Genomic DNA, 18,013 nt, shown 5'->3' with positions numbered 1-18,013 from the left:
ATGTAATTCAAAACTGTCAAATAGTCCATACGAAACTGTTATATTGCTACCCAATGAGTGAATATTTTAGTCTTAAACTCCTATTATATATTTGTTACATAATTCTGTGTTCTAAATAGATTACAATTTCTTATTGTTTATATAAACAATACGTGTATATTTTGAATTAATTCGCTTTTACCGCCGGTCAACTACTGCATTGTGATTGGTATATTCTAAAACTACAAAAATGTATCCATGCGCTGAATAAAGTTACATCCCATTTCCTTCATATTTTTATTTGTTTTTTACATTTTGTTTATGCTCGTTTGATATAATAAATATTTTTGTGTTTTCTAAAAAGTTTTTTCGTTTACATTGATTCGATATGCTTGCTTATTAAACCTTCTGATCATAGTTTAAGCGAATGCTATTTATATGCAACTAATTTGCCACAAGGTGTCTGGCTAATTCTCAAAATATATGGCTCGACCGATTACTTAGGTCGCCGGCTGGTAAATACCAAAAGAACCTAACCTCAAAATATTATATATTTTATATTATTGAATAAATAGCAATAATACTTTTATTTTCCTTTGGCTGTTCGAAACCATAGCCTTGAGAGCCGTTATTATCTAATCTAGGCTGTTGACACCGTATCTGGTGATAACGATACAGCTGCTTGCTCGAGACCTATCAATTTCCTTTCATTTCATGATTTTGAGGAATATCCAAAATTATATTCTCACAAACTAAATTAACTTTATTAATTGTAAATTGAAATGGACCACCTATTAAAACGCAAATAGATAATTATGTAGAATAATCAACTGTGGAGATCGTCAATTCTTACAATGATTAAAACACGTTATGAACAAATTAATTACTACTCTGGAAAAGAATTTCTTTAAAAATTGTTCAATTATTATGGGAAATCTTATATATGTTTTTAATTATTCAAGTACTGGACAGTAGGCTTACCATGACAATTAGCTAGTCATTGAAGAGAAAGCTCAATCTAATTTCGTGAAAATTGCATCAATCATGATGAATGACAATTAGTGATGACATTTTACAATTCAAATTATTTTTGTTTGAGACCTTTACATACAGAGCCATAAAGTAGCATAATTACTCTGTAATGAAGCCACTAAGCTTTTAACACGTTGAAAAATCAGCTAACAACACATCTCGTATCAACTGGCTGAATGTGAATTGGTCAAATACGCGCAATTTTACGTCTCGTTTAGGTTTTAATTTGGTCACGAGTGACTTCATTTAGTCGCATAATCGAATAAACGTCCATGGTTAGTGGTCAGCCTAATTACATGCATTGATCATTGGACATCGAGAAATTGAATGCTCAATACATATAAATCAGTTATCAGTTAACATGTATAGGTATATTGAACATACATACTGACTCGGGTCAGGTCAGTCATTGCATAATTGGGATGGAATTGACGAATCTGTCGCTGCAGGCGATATTAATATGTGTAATCATGTGGATTTTTGATTGTCGCAAATTTAGATCCCTCCACAATGCAAATGATGGGATTATTAGTGTGTTTAGTTCGTTCTCATTAGGCCCTCATCTTCTATATTCAATTAAGGATTAATGGTGGGATTGTATTGAATTTAGTATGCTCTGTTCGTTTTAGTGAGGTCCCTCCCTTGATTTTTACATATTCCATTGGTCTTCCTTGGAGCTTTGTTATTATTGCGTATTCAACGAGTATTTTCTCAAAGAAGTGTGCAGACATATTCCTCAATGACTCATTACTATCAGAGACAAGTAATCTTCAAATATATTCACTCTATGCTACTATTAAACACTCATCAATCATATTTGCTTATGAGGATTCAAATTTGAGCACAATCAAAATTTAACTATAAAAAATAACTACACAAAATGTATCTATAGCCATTGGCTGAGAGGTAATTTTAGAGATGCTGAATCAACTTTCTGCACTTAAAGCTGTGATTCTAGTAAAATAATGAATGAAGAAATATTGAAATATTGGTAATTTTCGCTATAACAAGTGACTATTGAATTATGCGAGTTCACCCGATGATAACATGTGTTACGGCTCCTCTTCTGATATCAGCCTAGCATTATCATCTTATTCGACATTATTTATCACTCATTACTCCCATTATTACAATAAAATACTCAATCAATGGGAAATTATGGTTCTGTGATGTTTATTTCTTATAATAGATCGTTTTGGAAATATTATTGCTATTCAATTATTCTTTAATGCCTCATGTTCACTAAAAACATTATATTCACGGAAAAACATGAATCGTTGTAGTCCGACTGTTTCCTCATCAAAGAATAGATTGAGAAAGCTTTCCTATCATAGATGTAAATTTTGTAGGCGCAATTTCCGAGTTGAATACATTTTAGTAGTTGGATTCTTCGTCTTTGGAATTCAACAGAAAACAAATTAGTGAATATTGGAGAATACTTTAGATAATCTAAAGTATAATCTCTTTTATTACATTCAATATTCACAATGAAGTTATCCGATCAAATTCAATCAATATTCATCGAAATTTCATTCCGTATGAGTAATTTTTAATCAAATGATTTATTAAATTAATATAATCGAGGATCAGATAGTACATTCAACTTCATTTAGTGCTAGTAATCCTTGCATTGAAAACTATCATCCTCTTTTTCACATTTTAGTACAACCAGACTCCAACCGGCATGGTAAATCATTATTTTGCTGTTAACACTCCCCGAGAGTTGAACTCTGCGTGATCATTCGACCGTTCACGATTGAATTGGTCTCAAACTTAGTGAAAAAACTAGAATCAAGCCTTAATTCCATCGAGCAGTGGAATTGAATTGGAGAATTTGTTTAGTAGAGTTTGTTTTGATTCAATCCGATGACAACCTCATAAACTCTTTCCATTTTCCGTTTACAATCCTGCACACAGAATATTTGTTTTAAAATGTTTGTTAACACACTACTCATCGATTTATGAATGACTGTGTTGTATTACCTTCATGTACATTCCTGTTTGAAACTTTTATCTCTTATAATATTTTTTTCCAAAGACTAATGAGAATAAATATTTATCATGGACAATACTGACATTATATCTACCTGTTTGATGCTTGTTATTCCCAAATATTTCAAGAATAATCAATAACATAGGAACTCTTTCAATTCATTTCATTCATTCATTTCCAATGCAAATGACACTAATGTAATAACATTGAAGGTAAAATAATAAGGTAGTCCTTGTGCTATTTTTCTTCCAAATTTATAGGTGACAAAGTCCAAGATAAGGTTAGAATTTCACGTGTACTATTTTTATAAAATTTTGGTACAAAATAAACATTGAAGCTATGAATTTTGAATTTAGATGGCTTAAATTGATGAATTAATTAGAAATATTCCACTCAATTACCACTTTTAACGAATAATATTGAGTTATTTAAGAAAATTTGGAACTATAAATTGAACTTACAAACTCTCTTGCTGTTCACCTGAGTATTCAGTCCTACACTAGGACTACTGATACACTCGCTTGTAAATAATTTCAATTCTGATTCACATAGAATAATGAAAAGCATTGTGATGAAATCTATAAATTATTCATTTTCTTACTTCAACAGAACCATTCAATACACAAAAAGATTCGCGTAGCGAACAAGATTCCAAGCATAGAGTAAAGAAAACTATAAAGTTATAAAGATAGAAAACTATGAAAATTATTTCTGTCATCCCTGGTTCAAGTCAATACCGTTGAGAGAATGTTGTTTCAATTAAATTAAATACATCACGATAAATAATGTACGTTAACTTCAGCTACCAGGAAAAGTCGTATTGAAATTGAGAATCTTCTATGAATCAATATGAATCAACTCCAAATTCATTCGATCAAAAGCTGTTCATGTTGAAAAAAGTGATAAACGACGAGTAATGAACTATTAGATGATAATGATTGAAAGTTGATAAATGGAGGAAAAGTATTCAAACTCTGATGTCGCTGATGATGATTATTATCAAAATTTGTATCGATCAATTACATTTTCGCACGGCTACATAATAATGCGAGATTAGTGCTATTTTAGTAGCGGGTTTGTCCAATTATCTAGTGTTGTGTTAGAATTGATAGACTAAGCCGACACGTTTATGATGGGCATAAAACGCGCAAGTTTAGTGTGTTTGTTTCACTGAGATCGTTATACGTCGGTATCGAGAGAACAGCAGTGGAGAACTATGGTTTTATGTGAACCACGGTTCCCGTTTCCATGGAAAGAACATTGTCACGGTTTACATTTTGAAATTGGTGAGGTCGCAAATTGGTCGCTCAAGTGACATGTCGTGCTCACGGCATAATTATTCGTCCGGCCTCGTGTGACATGTATGACACGATTTTGATTTAAACTGGAAAAATTTGATAAATCATGGCGCATATCGTGAGCGAATGGGTCAGCAGATGGCTGGATCTGACAAGCGGGTGGGCTGGAGCTATTTTGATTGTAAAGTTCACTGGAAGGTCATTTTCAAAATAATTGATAATTTGAGCATAATAGGATGATAGAGGTAAACTATATTCTGAACTAATAATGAGTTTTCCACTCATTCAATTTAGAAAACAAACTACGAAAATGTTTAGAGAAAGCGCGATGAAACCAAAAGGATAGTATGAAGCGGTAAAAGTGTGAACTATCTTGCTGTAAAACGTCATTGAAGTGACTCATACAAATTTATATAATTATGTAGCCTGAACTTTTTCATCAATTTCTATGATCGTTATATCCACTCTTATTCTGTATTCCAATACCACTTGTTCGATGAAGATATTGTTTACGTGCTATATTATTTTGTTCTAGAATTTTTTTTTATATCCGTATTTAAATATTAAGTAGCTATTTTCATAATAGTCGAATAAACTATAAACTATGAAATGATTTCAATTTCCAGCTTCGTATGAAGATTCCAAGAAATGATTCGATTCTTGAGCTTTCCACCATTTGAATTGATTTTGATTTAATTTTCGTGATACAGAAGTTCAATTCATTTTTGAATAATACTCAGGTACTGGAAACAGGAAAATTGAATGAGAGCATTTTTTGCACTTGCTCTTGATGATTGTATTAATAAATTGGATAAAATTGTAGTTGATTTAATGTTCTCTTTATTTTGCAGTTCTCCCAACAAGTGGACCCCTGATAACCGGGGAAGAAAAGCAGTACCAGATAGGCGATGAGATCAACTTAAACTGCACGTCTGGGAAGTCTTTCCCAGCCTCCGTACTGCACTGGTTCATCAATGATCAGAAGGTGAGTCATCGATTCCAATACTTATGATATTTTTGCATAATCATCGAAGTTTTCCAGCTACTTCAATAAATAGTGTGAGGAATTAATATAGAAAGTTAGTCATACTAACATGATGTTAGTCGTACTGATATGGCTTCAATTGAAACTAGCCATGTAATTAAACATGTATATACAATACTCTTGTCATATTGAGATTACAATACAAGAACAACACGTTTAATTGAGTAAATTGTGATTCAACGAGAATTGAACATCTTCAATCATGAACCCTTGGAATTGACCTTTGTGAAACCTGTTAATAAATTAGGAGTTTGAGTTGGTATTACGCTCGCAATATTGTGCTTACTTTTTTCAACTCTCAGCATAGGGATAGTAGATTCAGGAATAAGGAATTTAGTGTCACTTCCAGGAATAATTTTATTATTCCATCACTTTCTCTCCACTTGTAAAAACTCACGGAGAATCATCAAATAGCAATATCATTTCTCTTGAATCATCTAACATTTATATCACTGTTTTAAATCAAATCTCTGCAATTCCAGATTCAATCTACGAATTCAATGAATTCTCTTCAAAAAACAATACTTCGTAACTGAAAGAGTACGATTCCTATTCAACTTTGAACATTTGAAATGTAAAAAAGCACTGTCAGGAAGTTTACCTCTAATGTTAGAACCCAGAGAATTGAAGTTTTTCGAAATTTCACTGCAGTTTTCATACTCGTTTTCTAGTCCTGTGTAATTGAGAATCGGCGAATGAGAGTGTCTAGTAGTTAAAAGAACTGCTCTCAAGCGTAACTGTTGTTTTCAGAAACTGTTGAAAACTCCTGCGTTACCTGGAAAAGTCATCCTCTCGAAGTTTTTCATTTATAAGTTGAATCGAGTATGCAGTCAGTAGATTTAATCTGATGCAACGATGAGTTTAACTGTTCGTTTTCTCAGCTTGTATTGTTAGTACTGTACATCATTTGACAATACTTATATTATATGATGAATATTATTGTTATTCGGAATTGAAAGCGAGTAGATTAAATTTATCACATACAACAATTTTTCTGTGCTGATTGAATTTTCAAAATCAACTTTGGATACATCGTTCTCCAAACATTTCTGAAAACCAATTGCAAACCTGAAATTTGCAATCGACCCCTCCTCCCACTCCTCATTCTTCTCCAATGTAGCATATACAATTGTGTTGTGTTGTGTCCTCACAAATTTTTGAGGTTTGGCTAAAACTTACAATCATAAATACAGTTAGACACTAATTTGTAAATCTATTTGATATCAGGTACGAAAACCTTTTTCAATCATATTCTCTCGATAGTAGAAATCAATCATATCATAAAGGAATGAATTTGTGTGCTTTCCTAAGCTGAAATGGATGGATAACATCAGCAAATGACACTATTGGAACTCAACTCGACAATATTGGAACATAACATCAGGATAGAAACCAATGGCGACAACACTGAGACTAGTCGACAACATAGAATATGGAACTCAACAACAACAGCAACCACAAACCATCATTCGGCATTCAAGTGGTTCCTCACCATCAACCCCCGCTCAATTCATAAACACTTGAAACATCTCTTAGATATTCAGTGCACGGGGCAGCTGTGGCCATAACCCATGTATGCATCATTTCAATGCGCTCCTGCAGCCCCAAAAGTTACAACCAAATTATTAGCCTGCAACACAAATTAGACCCGCTCCTCATAAACGCCTTAACAACCAGAGCGGCCATAATACATTCTAACTACTCACCAACCTCAACCTGTAGCCAGGAATTTCGTACCCAATCTCAAAAGCTGGCCGCTCGTGAAAGGACTGGTTAATGGTTGACCCTGTCTCTCTGTAGCCCTGTCCTCTTCGCACGAATCAAAACAAGTGATAAATATTCTACATCATCTACAAGCTACAATTTATATGTCGTGAAGGCTACATGAATTTAGGTGCATAGGTTTGTGACGCTGATGAAATAAAATAAAATAATGTGATTCACGTACTTTCACACTGAAACAACATAAGGGTTGATTCTTATATTTTCAAACTGCAACAGCCTATGGGCTGATTCTCCTATTTTCACTCAGGAGCAACTTTTGAACTCTCAATAAAATGGAATAGCAAGTTGATAATGCAAACGATGTTACTTTCCAAACTACTGTTATCTTCTTCTTTCCTGTCCTGTCCACTCCCAGACGTTTGCTACCGTTGTGGCTAGTTTCAACCTATGTATAGCTGTACTGAACAACTCTGCGGTGTTCGTGGTGAACAAGGATCTCAAATTTTTCAGCCTTGAAATGTATTCTTCTTCTGCCGATCCCTCTCCTTCCTATTGCTCTCACTCTCAATATGCAACTACTGTTATACGGACGCTATTTTCTCAGCCAAACGTTGAGAGATGTGTTTGAGTTGTTGATAAACCATACGGTATAGATTCATTGCAGATCAGAATGTTCAATATAGATTTCTATAAATTTCTCAAGCACTAGCGAGGTAGCAGCTTTCAACTTAGTTAAAAATGTGAACATATTCTTCGTAGGTTGGTTTCAAACTTTACTTTACTTTATCCGGCTCCACAGACCTGATTGGACTTTGGCCTCCTCAACATAGCGCCTCCATTCGTCTCTATCCTGTGCACTCCGTCGCCAGTTTGCCAAGTACAGCACACGGAGGTTTCCAATCACGTCGTTCAGCCATATTGTCCGTGGTCGACCTCTCTTTCTCGTCCCAAGCATTCTTTCTTCCAGGAGTCTTGATGGTACCCTCCCGTCACTCATTCTGGTTTCAAATAGTACATTTCTATACAATAGATTAAGAGATGGATCCGATCTGTGGATAAATATCCTGATGAAGAGCCTTTTGAACTCAGAATGCTGAAAATTAAAAATATTCATCCATGTATTTTCTCCTTTGTATGAGTGAAGAACTTGAATAATAAAAGAACCCACATACCCAAACTTTAATAGCCAATGACTTATGATTATCCAATATTGAGTGTAGTCTGTGCTAGGGTTTATGATGAACATTATGCCAGGGATACGTATCTCTGATTTCATTTTATTTCTCTCCAAACAATATTACATAACCCAATATTTAGGAATTTGATTACCCAGGAATTTGAGTTACTGTAGTAAATAAAATTTCAATAAAAATGATACAGTTCATGAAATAGAGAATTTTTTCATGGAAGAAGTGTTGTGTTTACCTTGATAGAAGTGAACAGAGCAAGTTGGATTTTGATAAATCTTCGTCGAGATAAAAGCAGAACTTTTCCTGTAAGAGCATCATTATTGATGGAGCAGTATTGTTTTTCGAACAAGTCAAAATATTTCCAATCTCAGCGGAGCAACGAGTGTTGTATTTATGTAATGTTTCATGAATGCACTTTGTTTAGAAATCATTTTCCCTGAGTACCTCTCCAACTTTCCCAAGTTTTCCGCCGGAAGCTTTCAACTTTCCGCAACTTTTCATCCACGAGCGAAAATCGAGCTGTGAAAACAACAATGATGAGTAATAATAGTTTTTGTTTCCGCGCAAATAGTCACGATAACATTTATCCAATACTCATGCAGCAGCAATAGGTTTTTGTTTGATTCTTCCAGGGAAAAATTATGTCCACTTGATAATATAATTTATAGTCTTTTGCATTTACAAAGAGTTTTCATTTCATGAATAATATCTCTCCTTGAAGGAAAAAGTGCAATCTTGCAGATTTCTTTCAATCCAGTTCTCATAGGAAAACTATAATCTCTTCTCAAATCAATTTTATTTTTAATGAAATGGACTACAAACTATGAGAAAGTATACTGACTTAGTATAAAGCCACAACCTCTTTTTGGATGTGAATGCTGCTTTATCTTTTCAAGGAAAATTTTACTGCTATCAACATCAATAATATGGAAGTAAAAAGCCATGAAATCACTTTACTTATATGGGCTACTCTTCTTCAAATTGATATAAACAATATAAAAGCTTGTAGTACCCTTTTTTTAAGTATTTAATAGAGGGTACTACAAGTTTTTATATTGTTATCATTAAGTAAAAAGTCATATTCACTCCTAATTTACAACCGAGAACCAACAAGACATGAAATATGAACGATGACAATATTGTGAAATTTCAATTTTTAGGTTCGATTACACGAAAAATTTCATTTAAAGTAGCCTTGAATAACCGCTGATAAAAGATTCCCATATGAGGGGCGCCGCGGCAAAGTCAGCAATCTCCAATGTTTTCACTTTATGATTTTTTGATTCTATATTGTACTATTAATGGCGCTCTTTTCAATGATAAAATCAGTTCTTGTCAAAGACAGCAATTTCCTGTAGAAAACCGAGTTGAAAAACTCTTATTCATTACAAAGTCAGCAATATCCACTGTACCGTTTGCTTCAGAAACAGCAATCTCCACAGCAACCAATGGCAGTTGAGTATTCAGTCACATGACCATTTTTGTAGGTTATGTTACTCTACTGTGATCTCCAAAGACTCCAAGTAGTTGCAGTTGTAACGTAAACGTCGTAAAAACACTATTCAAAGAGAAAGTTAAACGATTTTGGGTGAATATTGTTTTCAATTAATTATGGATCGTCAACATAGGTTGGAAAATTTCAACTCAATAATTATTATAAATGAATATTTCAATACTGTGAAAGAAGAAAAATGTAGCGATGTAAAGAACTTGTTGATAGAACATTTTGGTGAAAATTGGGAAGAAGTGAGAGAACTAGATTATTTTTCAAATTTCTTTGGTCTTAATAATAATATTGTTAGCGAAGAACAAGACTCTGATGTTGAGTGCGAAGGAACTGTAGGAATTCCAGAATTTTTAGTTTAATCTCTATCAATTATCATGATGCAGCTAATTTTCAACTTGAAATGTACATATTTGAATGAAAAATGAATATATATTTAACTAGAACGTAGTCTCTGCATTTTGTATAATCTATTATAAATCATGCATGAATAATAATTCATTATATTGTATTAATTATAGACTCAGAAAGGCTTTTCTGTCATTTCATTATTTATGTGAAACTAACATATTTGTTTCAAAGACAGCAAACTCCATACATACATGTCAAACTCAGCAATCTCCTACATATTTTTGCTTATTACAGATTTTGTGATCAATCTAGGACCTTGAGCATGTATATTTAATGATCTTATGATATCATCTAATTATCCCATAAAAATTTCATGAAAGTAATGGTATATATGCCAGGTACAATTTTTTGTGATTTTCCAGCAAAATACTTCAGTGGAAATTGCTGACTTTGCCGCGACACCCCTCATATTATATCAATATGTCTCCAGAAAAGTGAAAATATTATTCTCATGAGACTACATCCAATGAGACTACATTTCTACTCAGTCCGTCCAGTGGACATAATAATATTATCAATACTATAATATTATAATTACTATTAATTGTAATTGTCCTACTGGAGCCAATGGAGATGATATTTACACTGTACTGAATTTGAACATTTTTTTATTTCTCCAATCTATTTCTCAATTTCAATTCTCCATTCCTGGAGATTGAAGCATCAATCCCCAGGAATGATGCTTCTTTCACATCTGAATGGTCCGAGCCCGGACCGAAAAATCGACCCGGAAGGCCCCAGAAGGCGCTTTCACACCAGAAGCACAGATCCGGGTGTTTCCAAACCAAAATAAAAATTTAATTTACCAATTTTCAGTCAGTGTTCAGAAGTCACAGTGTGTGCATGTAAAGTGTGTGGCTGCATGTAAAATGAATAAATGAAAAGTGGCTATTCATTATAATAAATGTTGTACCTGGATGAAAGTACTCTAGCGACAGAAACATCACAACACGGTTATGATATACTCTCATTGCTTTGTCCCACAACTGAGGCCTCTGGCTAACCAAACTTATCAGATGTAATTTTCCTTCATATCGTCAACAAGATAAACAACAAAATAACTAGACTCAAGCACCCAAGAATACATGTATTCTAGATACCTTGCAAGCACTGATTGACACAGACTGACAAGCTGACAAGTACATTCAAGTACAAACTGACGAGGTGAGTCATTTTTGATAAAACAACAAAGTATGCGATTCACATCCGGATGAAACGAGTCCGGATTGCACAGTTCTGAACAAGTACAATATCCTAAAGCCAATGTACAAAACAATAGCCATCCGATACGGGCCCGCATTGAAAGTTTTGGCACATCCGGGATCCGGGTGACTTACTGCCGGACAGGATTTTTGGTTTGTCTGGGTGTACCCGCTATGGTGTGAATAACCTCATAACATTCATTAGCCAAGACATTTTGAATATGCATTTTACAATATTAATATGAGAAAGCTTCAATCTATAGAATTAAAAATGAATAAAATTCCCAATTTACAATGTGGATTTATTTTTATGTTTTTTAGGTGAGCAACTCTCGCAACCTGATCCACCACAAGGAGCTGGTGCATCAGCACGGCCTGGTGACGTCATCGCTGGGCCTGCGACTTCCGGTCACCACCGACCACTTCCGGAATGGCTCAATGCGCGTGCGCTGTGTAGCGAGTCTGTCGCCGGTGCTCTGGCAGGGCGACAAGGAGAGTGTCGTCCAGCGATCGCCGCTGCCTGTCTACGAGAATCGCGAAGCGTTGCTGCTTGGTAAGCATCAATCATTTTCTTTGGCTATGATATAAATATATAATTATGATGAATTTTCATAATCATAGAGAAAAGATAGCTTAAGAAAATATCTCATGGTTTAGGTCGTCCACTTTCCAAATTTCAAGCCGATTGTTTCTTTTCAAATCAAACCGATTACTGTCGAATACTGTCTATTATTACTGTTATGGCCGGGTTAGAGTTTAGAGCCGCGTTCAGACTATGCCGATCGACACGTTCGATATTTGACTTGTCCACATACCTCCGTAAATGTGGACTAGTCGGGCGACACATGACGGTGTAGAGTAAATTTAAATTAAAGTTAACAATAAATGAGTGACTCGGAAGACGCTGCAGTGGCGGCTGCTGCAATCATTGCAGTTTTTTCTCTCCTTATTACGTTCACTGGAAAACTGGCTTTACAAATTTTTCATCTTTTTCTACTCATCACATTTCTCAATGACAAAAGATACACCGATTTCCGTTGGTCCATCGTGCCTTTTGTTCCTATTTTTTTATTGTGAATCAGGAGGGTCCCACAAGAAACTCCTTCTCGATACACATTTCAATAAACGAAATTTTTGGTCATCACACCAATTCATCAAATTAATATTAATATAATATGATGGGTCTATTAGTAAAATAATATAAACTTAAAATAATTTTGAATAAAACAATTACTATTGAATCAACAGTGTGAAATATTGAGCAACACGGTTCAACACGTCCACACTGCTGATGTCGATTTGACTTCCTTGATCCGTAGCGACTTGACTCGGGTTGAATTTGGTTCGGGCCGGCATGATTCGACATGTCCACACTTGTTCAACAGTGTTGACCTCATTTGGCATAGTTTGGACGTACCTTTAGAACGGCACAGTATGAGAGTACGTCACATAGCTTCACGAAGAATAACTACTTGGAGTATCAGTTTGAGTTATCCATTAAATATTCGAGATTCAAAATTTTTAGTATAATGTATATTTGGACTGTAAATTTTTGTGATCTTTATAAAAGTGTTTTCATAACCTCATTTGGACTACTTTTATCAAAATTAGGGAGAGGAACAGTTTTATCCTGTTGATTCTCTCCCAAACATTAATTTGATGTTGTGATTAAGGAATGTAGATGTAAATGTAAATTTGGATCTTAAACGCCCTATACCATAGGATCTTCTCATGTTATATTTTCTCTATAATATAAACTAATTCCAGCTACTTGTCTAGAACACTGAATATGTGGCACTCTACATCACAGGTCTACATGTATGTATTCTTGATTTAATCACTTTGTTGAGGCACCTTGAGTGAGAATGAGTGCCTGTGATGTGTCTAAAGTCAAACCATTTTTTTCTTCAAGTTTAAATTATAAACAAGTACAATCAAGCAGAACTTTGGAGTATTAGGCTAATAAATTGCCTGGTGATTTATCTCCTATTTGATAGAAGTCAATAGATAATTGTCTAAAGAGATAATAATTATTGATAAGAAATTATTGATGAAGAGATAATGGTGATGAATTATTCATCTATATTATATCTCTATCATTAATTTCTTTGATTTCCTCTCCCATGCCCAGATTATACTCTCAATATCTTCAGATATATCATATATCTATTCGTCTTAAGCTCAATCCAATTTTGATAAAATCACAAAACCCGAATCTTCATCGAATCACAAAAAACCAATCAAGCTGAATTCACAGAATCCGAATCTAGTTCCAATTTTTCCAGAGCGTGAATAGAAGGAAGCTCAACAATATTATTATACTGTACTGCAATACTTTGTAGATGATACCAACTGAATAAAATACAACAAATACGTGTGTCCAGAACAAAGCGTTGGTTTTACATTTTGGCGGCTGATAATTCGAGACGAAAAACACCTGTGACCTGAGAGGTATGGGATGGGCATATCCACTTCCAGCACTGTTTGAATGGAGAGCCTTCATGTTATTGATAAGGAATGCTGACAGTTAGGAGTGAACCCAACTGTTGTCCATTAGATTGGGCAGTGAACTCGAATTTGCTTTACTGGCTAGTTGGTTTTTACTGGCTTTATTAGAGAAATACGGAACACGATGTACGATTATATAATGCATATGATGTCACATGAGTGTTTCCATGTGTGATCACGTGACATTGAATGAGGATGAGGTAAGTGAGAGTCAAGGGATATGGAAATATCATCCTCGTACAACTCATTTATTTTTTTATTTAATTTTCTCGTCAAATCATGTATTTAAAATCCTCTTTTGCACTCGTTATCTTCTCACCATAAAATCAAATTGGCCGTGATTTAGTTTGCAATAGTGATGTCCACTTGATAATGGCAGTGGAGAAAGATAGGAGAACAGCATTGCCGATATTATGCCTTGTCACTGCCTTCTATAGAGGATAGCTGATACCGGTTCACCTGATGTGATATAAAATGTTTACTCTTGCGGAAAATAATTAATTATATTTTATTCGTCAAGAAAATATTGAATATTATATTTCTTAATGATTAAGAAATAAATTCTCCTAATTGAGATTGAATATCTTTAGTAATTCTATTTCTATGTTATTTAAAGACGATCTGGTAACGTTGCAGGGATGAAATAGATAGCGCTATTTGCTTCGTCGAATGATAGACAAGGATAGCAACACTAATCTCAATTCAATACTGCCATTATAACGTGGACCTTACTATGTAGAAGTGAGTTCTGGATTCCAGTGGAATTTCCAGTTTTGAAGAGCAGTTCCTTTCATTTTACTGCCACTTTCGTAAAATATCATTTACATCAATCATTAAGATAACTTACTGAGGAAAATCAGGAACTCCATAGAAGAGATGTGTAATTAGCTGATACAGCATGAAGAAGAGAGAGAGACGGAGAAATAGAGAGTGATTTATTTGATAAGTTGTTCAGTTTTTAAATGAATAAACAAGATGTTTACAGGTGCATAGAATAAGATTAGTATTTCTGCCCTCTTTTATGCTAAGCAGTAGTAATCTTGATCATGTTAGTAGGGTAAAAATGTAGTATAACACTCGACTGACTCAACTACTGAAGACAATCCACTAGGAGAGTGGTTAAGTAGAAGCACATAAGAAAAGAACGGCACACATTACACATAATCCGCCGATCCACTACTTAGAATAATTGTACATTATTAAGTTAAAATATAGATTTATGTTCTTAAAGCATAGCTTTCAATCTGAGTAACTCATATAAATGTTAAAAGGCCTTCTTCTTGTATTTATGGATCCTATGACTATGGGATCAGACTTCAAATAAGCCAAACAAAAACCTAAACAACAGAAAACGTGTGTTGGCTGTGTGGTGACTGGAGAGGAAAAGAACATTGTGCTGTATTTGTAAACGCAATTGAAAATTTACAGTATAAACAGTTACATAATTCATTGTTAGGGCGACTGAACAGCATACAGCCTACATCCAAAATTATCAAGCTTACGTTCATGCTGAGGGCCTAGATGTGGACTTGTGCACCAAAAACGACCTGTTAATAATTTGGTGGTACACCAAAAACGTCGCGTTAATAATCTGGTGGTGTACATGGCGTTGGGACTACATGCGGTGGGGGGGGTTATATGTAGCCCTCTTCATGAACCCCACACTATTTGATAGACTCCTATTCCTGAACCCGACAATAACAGCCCGGGACTGTTTATTAATTATTTTACATAATGGTCGCAAAGCCTATTCGAATGGATTTTGTGGCTTATTATGCATTGATATCGATGGGATCAGTGACTGGTCCAGAGGGAGTATAGTATATTGAACTGCCTGGATTCGTAGGATTGGATTGTGAATTTGAGTTTGACTTGTATGTGTGATACACGTATCTAGGTACTGCATTCATTCATCATTTTTTGACCTATCATACATCAGTAAACATTGAAAGTTCTAGTGAAAAAATGAATATACGAGAATTGATTATCTACAATATGCGTTCATTGAATGAAAAAGTGAGATATAGACAGTGAGAAGTGAGACGCAATCGCCTGGAATAACAAACACGATTTCTGAATCATTTCCATCTGACCGATTCCTTTCTGATCATTGTCAACTGTCATCTTTGGCAGTGTCGGAATCAGAACTCCACCGGGGAGTTTTTCGCTGACAAGCCGATGATGACTCTCGCACGCACAAGTCACGTGATCTGTTGTCGTCCAAATTCCCCGACTTGCTTTGTGCACCCCTTCCCACCCCCTTGCGTATCAATCCCCCTTCCTCCCGTATCGTATTGAGGGTATCAAGTGCGCTACGTTGCAAAGGAATGCGCGTCGCGTTCCTGTGAGACTTGTAGTAATCCCTGTTGGACATAGGAACACAGGAATTCCCTGATCCAGCTATGTCTTACACATCAGAGATTAATGGAAAATGGAGATACTAGAGAAAATGAGGAGAGGAAGTAGTATGGGTAGGCCTATTTTATTTGCGAATACGAGTATGATGGGTAGATGATGTAGAGAGCACATTGATAATGATAAAGAATTGGGTGGTAGAGCCGCACTCTTCATAGTAGCGAAACCATAAGCATGTTCAAAATCAAATAAAAAATAATGGAAATCGAATAAAAAGATCATGTATAGTGATTTCCATACAAAGATAATAATATTATATTGTTTATGTAATACGACTTTTGCAAGGGTTAGGAGTCCAATTGGTGATATATGGAGGCTCTCTGCTGATAACTAAATATTATTTCAACGCCATTACAGTAACACTCGCACTCGAATGCTGCAGTATTTGAATACTTGAATACTGACTTGGTGCAGTTGAACAACTTACTACTGAACAGTTGTTCTATTCCTTCATTTTGCGAATGAATTTATAATCTATTTCTTGTTATTGAATCTTAATTACTTTGTGTGATCATGATCTCAACTGTAGTTCTATAATGATGTACTCCTTAATGTTGGAGCAGAATAGTCGAAGTTGGTGGTTGATAATATATTTTTCTTTTCTATTCTTGTTTCAGTTCGAGCCTCAGGGAGCTCCTTCGTGCCATCAGCAAACTTCATATGGCCACTGATGACATCTTTGCTTCTACTAAGAACATGACTGTTATCACTTTTTTAAGGTGGTGTGAGTGTGAAAAGAGTGTTGCTGAGAGTGAAAATATAGTGAAACTCAAAGACAAAGAAGCTATTTTCCCAGAAGTAGTGTTTCCCAGGAAAAAACATTTGAACGTGCAGGTAAAAGGCTGATTACTCTTTTTTTAATGCTTCTACCATTAAAAACGTTACAATCTCCAAGATTCCAAAGTGATCTATTTTAAAGTGAATATCCCTTGTCCCTATTAAATGTGGCTTTTAATTTCAATATTGTCGTATTCAGTGTTTTTCTTATCATAATGCTCAGATTCTGAGGACTTTGAATGAAAGACATTATGCTGTGGATAGTATGTTTATCATAAAACAGTGCATTTCAATAGGCAGTTTGTAACTTAATATTGTTGAGTAATTTTTGGAAAGAATTATTGTGAAAAATTCAGCATAATTTGAATCTTATCGGTATAATACTAAGCTGTATTTGGTTTCCGCTTTGTATATAACATTGATGTTCAATTTATCGTTGTATAAACAGTATCGCTTTATGTTTGTTGATGATATTCATATTTTAAAGCAGATTAAATTGTTATTTTTATCGAGAATATATAATTTCATTTTCCTGTTGTTTGATGTGTTTTCGAATACCAATAGGGAACTACATACAGGTCAAAATGACATCATAGTGTTAAAAACAAGTAGAATAGTTACAGATAATGTAGAAGAAGAAGTATTTCGTATTATAGATTCAAATTTGAAATAGAATTACATTGAAATAAATTCAACATTAGCTGCGAATTCAATTGAAATTAGCATTGAATGTGATAATAATTAGTTTTTTTCCTTGATGAATTCAAAAAAATGTAAAATACATGAATGTGTTTCATGTAAATATGTATAGTATATCATATTGCAACGCAGCTTAAGACTATAAAATATATGTAGTTTGAAGTTGTATTAACTTCTCATTTCCAATGAGTTTCTTATTTGAATCAATTAATAGTTCTATGATAACAATAAAAGG

The 18,013-nt window shown here is 34.4% G+C and overlaps 1 protein-coding gene across 4 annotated transcripts in view; it reads left to right on the top strand.

Annotated features, from left to right (window-relative positions):
• Window positions 1–17,594, top strand: part of LOC111044649 (cell adhesion molecule 1) — a 245,470-nt gene extending 227,876 nt beyond the window's left edge. For all 4 annotated transcript variants that reach the window (XM_039437113.1, XM_039437115.1, XM_039437114.1 and 1 more), the window contains 3 exons: window positions 5,154–5,287; window positions 11,701–11,932; window positions 16,920–17,594. In XM_039437113.1, coding sequence (XP_039293047.1) covers window positions 5,154–5,287; window positions 11,701–11,932; window positions 16,920–17,002 — 449 coding nt within the window. In that variant the 3' untranslated portion in view covers window positions 17,003–17,594. The remainder of the gene's footprint in view (window positions 1–5,153; window positions 5,288–11,700; window positions 11,933–16,919) is intronic.
• The last annotated feature ends 419 nt before the right edge of the window (window positions 17,595–18,013 follow it).

Source organism: Nilaparvata lugens, chromosome 10, assembly GCF_014356525.2.
Source record: "Nilaparvata lugens isolate BPH chromosome 10, ASM1435652v1, whole genome shotgun sequence".
Classification (NCBI taxonomy): Eukaryota; Metazoa; Arthropoda; class Insecta; order Hemiptera; family Delphacidae; genus Nilaparvata; species Nilaparvata lugens.
Note: the sequence above shows the minus strand (reverse complement) of the source record. Positions and strands in the feature narration are given on the sequence as shown.